Below are 9112 nucleotides of genomic sequence, written 5' to 3' on the forward strand. Positions count from 1 at the left end.
TGTGTGTGTGTGTGTGTGTGTGTGTGTGTGTGTGTGTGTGTTGAGGGTGAGGTTAGCAAAGTCTTCCATTGAGGAAATGGGATAAGGAATGGTAAAAGAGGAGGAGGACTAGGGCAGACAGGCAGGAGGGAATCTGAAGAGTTCAGAGTCAGCTACCTCAGGCAATGAGAATACTTCAGATGGGTAGTCCAAGTTCAGAGAGATCAGGAAGAGGGAAATAACACTGGATGTTGAATATGGTTTTCACAACCACATTGACCAACCTGGGGAGGACAAGATGCAGAAGAGCAGAGGCCAGGTATCCTGTAGGTTAAGAGAAGCTTCAGGGAAAAGGGAAGGGAAGGTTCGTAGGCTAAGGTCAAGCTCATCATCTCAGTTAGAAGCAGGGATAGAAGGCAGGATTTCAAAAATACTTAAGACAATTTGCATTCAGTTAGTAGTCAGTGGGATAGAAAGTATACAAGCTACAAGCCCATCACACGGCACATTTCCTGGTCATTGACGATGAGTTAGTGCTCTGTGGGCAAGGTGCTGTGCAGCAGCATTGTTGTGGTGGCACAAATACTAATGTTGAAGTGAAGTACATAATATAAAATGAGTGCTTGTAAGGCCTGATCAACACAATCAAATGCATTATAACAAACATGTAATAAATACTATGGGAAATAGCATTAGAAGTGTTTTGCATCTACCTCTCATTTAGTCCTCCCAATAGAAAGCAGATACATCATGACAGTAGTGCTCTCACACTCTCTGTAGGGAAGGGCTCTTTATGTTCTGTCAAGGTTGTGAATGGTTTATGTTTTGGACAATACAATAAATAAAAAGAATAGAAAACAAAGACATGAGTACAAATCCAGTTCTGTTGTGAGTCAATAGACACAGCTACCCTGTAAAATTGCTGGGGAAAAGGTTGTAAGTGCTTACTTTAGTTTCTGCAGTTAGCTTGTCATGTGTGTGTAGCTTCCATACTCAGAAGCACTAGTGGTCATACTCTGCCTAGTGCTGATGGAGAGTCAGGGGCCAGGCAGGTTGCTCTTTCCTCCCCCTTGTCCCCAGCTCTCCCTAGAGAGCCTAACCCAGTACATGGCAACACAGTGCATGTCACAGGGCAAATATTTGTTAGATGTATACTTGTTAGACAGCCCCTCTTTATGCAGAATAAGATTAGTATTGTAGCAGATCTTTCCAAAAGTTAATTAAAATTTTCACCTGGTGATTTGGCAGGTTTATAAAACTCTTACCTTTACAGATTTCAAAATAATCACAGTTGTTCCCAGAAAGCCCCTTTTGTCCCTTTGCTATGCATGCACTAACCTGAGCCCTGGTTCACCTTGGCTCTAGGTCGTAGCTGCAGCTAAAGTGTGTGGAGCTGCCAATGAGTCACCATCAGTGAAGAGCCTGCACTTGCTTGTTGCTGATCAAGATTTTTCCTTTAAAGCTGGTCAGTGGTAAGTAACATCCTTTTCCCAAGGATATATATTTAAGAAGGTGCCATCAGAAGTGGTTATGTTTTCTTCTGGAAAGAACTTCTAAGGCTACCTTTCATTGCTGGGTTGCCTCCATGTCCCCCACCCTCTAGACTCCCCAAGGGAGAAGAATCTAGGTCATTTTCATTCATGGTGATCACGGAAAATGTGTCTCCTTTCTTGGCCTGAGCCCATGTTCCTCTCAGTCATATATGAAAATTGCTTTGAATTTTCCAGCTTCAAACAAAGCAGCTAGTTCTGGTCCATGGAACCGACAGCTCTGATAATTGCGTTCTGCAGGAAAGCTTGCTAATGGAATGCACTGCAATAATCTAATCTGCTTGAGTTATGTGTTGCTGGGGAGTCGTATGTTTCTAAAAATTAGTCTTCTTTATGTCTAATCAAGAGTAGAAAAAGCAATCTGAAAGAAGAATAACCTGATAGATCATTACAGGACTGACCATCCTCTCCACTGAATTCCTGTGTCACTCATACCTTGTCTGGGTTGAGTTTAAAATATTTTGCTTAATTTATTGTCAGGATTCCTCAATCAGCCCCACGCACCCCTCCACAAATCACAAGTGTGTCCCTTTCAACTCTGAGGACTAATCAGTATGCTGACAGGCTAACAGCCCAGCTGTCCCACTTCCTCCCAATGGCCTCACAAAGCTGCAATTCAAGTAGAATTATAAATAAAGCAGCTTGTATTTCCCTAGGAAAGGTGTGTTTGGGTGTGTGTGGCCTTTATTTAAATAAAGCATTCATTCCTAAATGAATTTCTGGCTTGTCAGTCTCCATAGTATTTCTTAGGAGTCACTTGACTAATTTTGGCAGTCCATCTGGAAATGTGGTTTTGTTAGGAGGAGGATGTGTGATAATAGCAAGAGTTAGCAGTCTTGTGTTAATAGTTTGCCTTTGAATTTAGAACTAGAAAACAAGATGCTGATTGCAATAATTTGCGTTTGTGAAGCAATTTACTGCAATCTTTGCACATGTTCAGTGATACATATTAAATGCATTTTGGCAGTTTTAGGGGGTGGGCAACACATTTACCCCTTCAAAAATGGTTTTGCAGTTATTATATTGAAAAGTAGAAATTTTAATTGTAATGATATGGTTTTGTTTTTTCCCTTATTTCCCTCCGATGGAGCATTTGTGTCCTGTGCATGGCATTGTCTCTGAACCTTCAACTCTGAATTCTTCTTTCCCCAATATCCTGGTTGGAAAAAGATACTCTAGTGTGCTTGTGAGTGTATTAGCACTGACAGGCTGCAATAACCTGATGAGAATAATGTCCTTCCCTAGTGGTGTGTATGGAAATGGGTCCTGCAGTGCTCTCAAGAGAAAAACAACAACCAGGGTTGGTGTGATGTTGCCCATCCCAGTGAGTAGATCTGTCCTTTCACTGATGGTAGCCCTGTTTTTAGTGAGTGCCTGACAGCTCTGGCTTCAGGGGTAAGATGGGAAGGAGATTGTGGTTGATGGCTGGTTAGTGGTAACCATTTCCCTGCTTAGTGTGTATCAGCATTCATTCCTTGGCCCTTGGCACTCTCCTTTTAAAAACCTTAACCCTTGCTGAAACTAGGTATAGGCCCAAACTCTTGAGATTTCAAATGTCAGGTCTGGCCATTCATTCCAATATAACAAAAAATGAGATGATGATAGTGAAAGGCAGAGAAGGAAATTTCTTACAACTGTTGGAAGAGGCCAAGTAAACACTTTACTTCATCTTCAGCTGTCTTCTAGGTACAGAGATGAGCTCTAGGTTAAGTAAACAACTGGGGGCAGAAGGAGAGAGGCATGGATAATTATTCAACAGTCCTGGTTAAAGTATGTCTTGGCTGAGTGTTACTTCAGTGCGTGTTTCTGGAGAGGTTCTGGAGAAGTTGTTACTGCTGCCTTCACTGGTCAAATAAGCAAGTCATGAAATTGCCTGGTGTGTCATAAAGATATTATGGAACAGTCTTGGTCTTTCCATATTCCAAGGTGATTGCTAGGTGGCTGCTGGAGAATGGCTTAGGGCAAAGACATATACATATATAAATATATACACACATATATATGTCTTCATATATACATATATATGTATATATATACATATATGAAGCAGGGAGGGGAGGAGGGCTAGGGTAAGCTTCATCAATATTCACCACCTATGTATATGTTTGGAAATGCCCTTTATATAACTGATACATGCTAATAAAAAGTCTTTAAAGAATAATGGAGGTAAGAATGCCAAACTTTATCTCTGCTTGTGGTTGTTTCATGGACCCAAGTAAGTAGTCGGTGCTTTTCAGAAAAAGCAGCTTTTAAGAACCTCTTACATTACTGTTGACTTACCATGTGGTTCTAGGGGTTGTGAGTTCCTTTTGGTATTTGACCTTCTGGTTTACAGGAGGGCCATTTCTCTTAGGTTGGTGATGTCCCCTCATGTTGTGTTCTTAGTAGATGGCTTTGTGCTTCAGATTCTTTGGAGAAGACTGAGGATTAGGTGAGAGGGAGCTGGGATGTAGCTGCCAGGCAGTCTGTGAAATTAGTATTATGAGTTGAGAGCCACTAGGGATAAAGGAAAGGATCACTTCCAGGCTGTGCTTGGGTGATTTAATTGGGCCAGGGCCTCACACCTCTGAATTCCTCACCTGTGGCCTCCTCTCATTTTGAGAATGAGGTCCCAGATCTAACTTTTGGGTAAACAGACAGATACTGTTCATGAGTAGAGCTTTGGCCCAGGTCCTCATGGAGACACTTTTCACTTTTAGACCAAAAATTGACCTAGGGGTGGGGAGGCGGGGGGGGGGGCAAAGGGGGGAGAGGATCTACCTGTGCTGCACTGTGTTGTACTGGGCCCTTCATAGGGAACTGGTGCTTGACCTGAGAAACCTGTTCTGAGATGTCAAGCAGTCCAGTCCAGAGGGAAAGGCCAATAAAGGAAACTACCTCAAAACATTTCTCATGAGGGTAGAGCTAAAGCTCTTGGGTTCCTCTTACTAAAAGGCTACCTTGTTCCTTGGTAGGGCCTACCCTTCACCTTGCCAGGCTTTACCTGCCTGGGGGTGGAAAGGTTGTGCAGTGGGTAGCTGTTGTATGTTCCAGTACGGCACTGGGTGCTCGTCTCTTGTAGTGGCTACACTGTTGTGAGTGTAGAGACTGCCCAGCTCACATGCTTGCATTCGTCCTGCTAGCTCTAGAATGGGAGCATCTTCCATATTTCCCTAGGCATCAGAATTCAGATCTTTGAAGAAGAAGCAATTGTATTCCCATATTTGGGAATATTTTATGTGTTTATCACAGTGCCTAATGTTAACTTGGTTAGGTTGGTTTTACTTTGTTCTTTTTAGTACTTAACTAATTACATCATTTGTGCTGGTGAGACCCAGAAAGGGGGCAGATTGCAGTTCTTAGTTCTCTGAAGTGAAGTTGTTGGAAAAGTGGTGGACCATTCCTCCTATGACCACACAGAGAAAGCCTTGCATCCCCTGGCTCTTCAGACTCTGGTTTTCCATTACACTGTGGATTTTGTTGTTGTTGTTTTGGCACTACTAAAGCTTAAATTCAGGGCCTTGCACTTGCAGGTACCTTACAACTTGAGCCACATACTTTTAGCCCTGTTCTTCATGTTTTTTGTTTTCTGGGTTGTGTTTTTTTGAACTGGACATGCACTTGGGTCTCAGTGCACCTGATGGCTTCTCACATCACTGGGATCACAGGTGCACCTCTGTGTCCAGCTTCACTACATAGAGATAGAATCTTGTGAGTTTTGTTTTTGTTTTTGTTTTTTGCCTGGGCTGGCCTAGTACCACCATGCTCCCAGTCAGCCTCCCATGTAGCTTGGAATGTTAGGTGTGTGCTGCTACACCCAGCTTTGGATTGAAAAGGGGTCTCAGGTACCTGTCTGCCCTGCTGTGGCCTCAAACTGCTGTCTTCCCATTCTTACCTACCCACACACAGTTCGGATTACAGGCATGAACTTCTGACGCCACCAGGCTTACAATTTGTGAGTTTAAGATTCACAGCATATCCTTGTGCGAAGTTTTAAACCTCCATTTGTGGTAGAATTGCTTTCTTCCTTTTGCCCTGACTCTCGACTGTAGGCAGATTTTATTATATATTTTAATTGTATTTGTTTCCTAACTTTTCTCCCATTAGAGTAGGTAGGGGCAGCAGCCCTCAGCGTGCGTGTGTGCATCCGTGCGTGTGTGTGTGTGTGTGTGTGTGTCTATGCCTCCTACAAGTTCCATGGTGCTGCACATGGGAGGCAGGAACTTTTCCATGGGGTTTGTGCGAGTGAGGGAGTAAGGAGCTCTAAGCATGGCACAGAACTAAATTGGGATCTCACAGTACAACTTCATCATTTGGCCACCGTTTGCATGTCCATTGTGGGTGAGCGCAACACCAGGCACTTGGTCTACTGTGACAGGACCTGGCTGCCTGGTGAACTCATTGGACATCAGTGTGCTGCTGTGCTCTACAGCTGGACTTCTCAGTTCTGTGTGTTCACACTAGGTACCTACAAGTGTGTATTTTTTGTGTGTGTGCCAGTCCTGGGGCTTGAACTCAGCGCCTGGGCACTATTCCTGAACTTGTTCTCTAAAGGGTGGTACTCTACCACTTGAGCCACAGCTCCGCTTCCTGCTTTTTGGTGGTTAATGAGCTAAAAGCATCATGGGCTTTTCTGCCCAGGCTGACTTCAAACCACAGTCCTCAGATCTCAGCCTCGTGAGTAGTTAGGATTACAGGCATGAACTACTGGCACCTGGCTAAAATGGCATTTTTATTTTATTTTTTAAATTTTTTTGTGGGGCTTGAACTCTGGGCCTTGAACTCTGGGCCTAGGCACTGTCCCTGAGCTTTTCAGCTTAAGCCTAGTGCTCTACCACTTGAGCCACAGCATCACTTCTGGCTTTTTCTGTTTATGTGGTACTGAGGAATTGAATCCAGGGCTTCATGCATGCTAGGCAAGCCTTCTACCACTAAGCAACATTTCTAGCCCCAAATGGGCATTTTTAAAAGGTGTTGTTTAAAGCCTAATTCTTTCTTGAAGAGATGTTTTATGAAATGTATATAGTGCATATTTCTTAAGTCCATTCATACAGGGCTTTAAAAATAACTTCATTTATTTATTATTAATGAAAGAGGCCCTTTTTCTTCTGAAGGTAATTTTCCAAAGTTACTAAGAGAGTTGCTTTTACTTATCTTAGAAGAGTAGTAATCAGCATTGATCAGCAGGGGGTGCTGTGGTTCAGGAGATGAAGCAGGGGAAAGTAGTTCATTGATTTTTTTTTTTTTTAAGACCTGGAAATAATGATGATAGTGGTGATTTTGTATACCTCCTGTCTGATAGCATACAGCAGCTGTGTTATTAATAAATTTGAACTGTAGTCTTAAGTTTTTACCCTGCCTAAAATGAAAGGGAAGCTAAAGTATTCACGGGGAAGAGGCAAATGCATATAAATAAATATAGACTGGAGACCTACATTCCCAATCCAGGACTTGCCCCCCCCCTTTGGTTGTGTTTTTTGTTTGTTGTCAGTTGTGGGGTTTGAACTCAGGGCCTGAGCTCTGTCACTGAGCTCTTTCGCTCAAGGATAGTGCTGTACCACTTGGAGCCACAGCTCCACTTCCAAGGTTTTTGTTTTGTGTTTTTCTTCTGTCAGTTGTGGGGCTTGAACCCAGGGCCTGGGTGCTGTTCCTAAGCCTCATTGTGCTCAAGGCTAGCACTCTAACAATTGAGCCACTTCACCAGGCCTTTTTTAGGACTAAAAATAGTGAATATTTGAGGCTATAGAGGATAGTATCCCCCCCTCCCCCTATCCACCCTGTCCTGGGGCTCAAACCCAGGGCCTGAGTACTGTCCATGAGCCTCTTTGTGTTCAAGGAAAACACTTTACCACTTGAACCACAGTGCTATTTCTGGCTTTTTTGAATAGTTTATTGGGGATAAGAATCTCACAGGGACTTTTCTGCCCCAGCTGGCTTCAAACCACAATTCTCAAATCTCATCCTTTTGAGTAGCTAGGATTATGGGTATGAGCCACCAGCACCCGGCATTTAAGTGTACCTTAAGGATATGAATCAAATCATTAAGAGAATCTTGAACTTTATATCTAAGCTTATTTATAGGAAAACAAATAGACACAGAAATCTTTTGTTCTGGTGGCAGAGAAACCCCTAGAATGGATGTTTTCAGTTACCTAGACATGATAATTAGAACGTTATGTGCCAGGTTCTTTTCTTGATAAGTGACCCAGTTTGTTGCATTTCTTATAAGTCACTGAAAACAAAGCATTGAAAATTAGAATTCACCAGTTCTAGATTAAGGCCATGTCAACTTATATAAGTTTGGCAATGGGTTTGGCTAATGGGTTTTTGTTGCCTTTTGAAAAAAGTGTGTGTTTTTAAAAAAAATTTTAAAAGGACATTTTTGCTAGGCACTGGTGGCTCACACTTGTGGTTGATATCTGAGGAGCATGGTTTGAAGCCAGACTGGGCAGGAAAGTCTGTGAGACTCTTATTTCCAATTAACCACCAAAAAGCCAATGTGGTCAAGTGGTAGAGTGCTAACCTTGAGCTTTAACAAACTTCAAGGATAGTGCCCAGGCCCTGAGTTCAAACCCCAGGACTGGCGTGTGCGCACACACGTGCACACACACGCACACAACCACCAACCAAACAAAATAAACAAAAGATTTTACAGCCAAGCATGCTGGTGCATGCTATTAATCTAAGCACTCTTGAGTTCAAAGCCAGCCCTAGGATACACACTGAGTTCCCAATTGTCTGTGCTGCTCGCCAAACCTCCCAGCCTCAGATTCATGATCTTCCTTCTCTACCTTATGAGTCCTGGGATTATAAGTGTATACCAGTATAACTATCATCTCTTCGGTTTTTTTATACATAAATTATGTCATCTGTATCTTCAGTCTGAATGACTTTTGTTTCATTCTTTTATTTTCCTTGGCCTGAACTTATAGTGCACTGTTCAGTAGAAGTGGAAATAGACATCCTTATCTTGTTCTTGTTCTTAGAGGTAAGCTTCAGCCTATCACCATTAGGTATGGTATTAACCATGGGTCTTTTGTAGATGCTCCTGATTAGATTTCTCAGTTTTCAAAGTTTGAGTGTTTTTATTATGAAAGTGTGTTTTATTTTAGCAAGTATCTTCTCTGTATACAATAAGATGATTGTGTGGGCTTTGTCTTTTAGTCTTCTAAGTGTTATTACATCCATTCATTTTGTGTACCTGGGATCTGTGTGTTTATATTAGAAGGGATATTGGTCTGTCTAGTTTGGGTATCAGTGTACTACTGGCTTTTTAGAATGAGTTGGAAGGTGCACTTGTGTTTTTGGAAGTTTGCAAAGAATTGGTATTAAATGGTAAAATTGACAAGTGATACCATTTGGATCTAAGATTTTCTTTGTGGGAACTTAAAAATCAATAATAAAATCCTTAGATCTCTTATAGGTCTCAGATTTTTTTGTTTCTTTGTTCCTTAAGATTATATTGAGGGGGGCTGGGAAGGTGGCTCTGTGGTAGAGCGCTTGCCTTGCATGCCTCAGGCCCTGGGTTTGATTCCTCAGCACCACATAAGCAAAAAGAAAAAAGCCGGAAGTGGCGCTGTGGCTCAAGTGGTAGAGTGCTAGCC

At 42.4% G+C, this 9112-nt stretch overlaps 1 protein-coding gene across 1 annotated transcript in view; it reads left to right on the plus strand.

The window, feature by feature from the left end:
- Positions 1–9112, plus strand: part of Oxnad1 (oxidoreductase NAD-binding domain containing 1) — a 39445-nt gene that overhangs the window by 18568 nt on the left and 11765 nt on the right. Inside the window, exons 5-6 of the mRNA XM_013022104.1 lie at positions 1345–1451; positions 2775–2853. Of these exons, the coding sequence (XP_012877558.1) occupies positions 1345–1451; positions 2775–2853 (186 nt within the window). The remainder of the gene's footprint in view (positions 1–1344; positions 1452–2774; positions 2854–9112) is intronic.

This window comes from Dipodomys ordii, unplaced genomic scaffold (genome assembly GCF_000151885.1).
Source record: "Dipodomys ordii isolate 6190 unplaced genomic scaffold, Dord_2.0 Scaffold60, whole genome shotgun sequence".
Classification (NCBI taxonomy): domain Eukaryota; kingdom Metazoa; phylum Chordata; class Mammalia; order Rodentia; family Heteromyidae; genus Dipodomys; species Dipodomys ordii.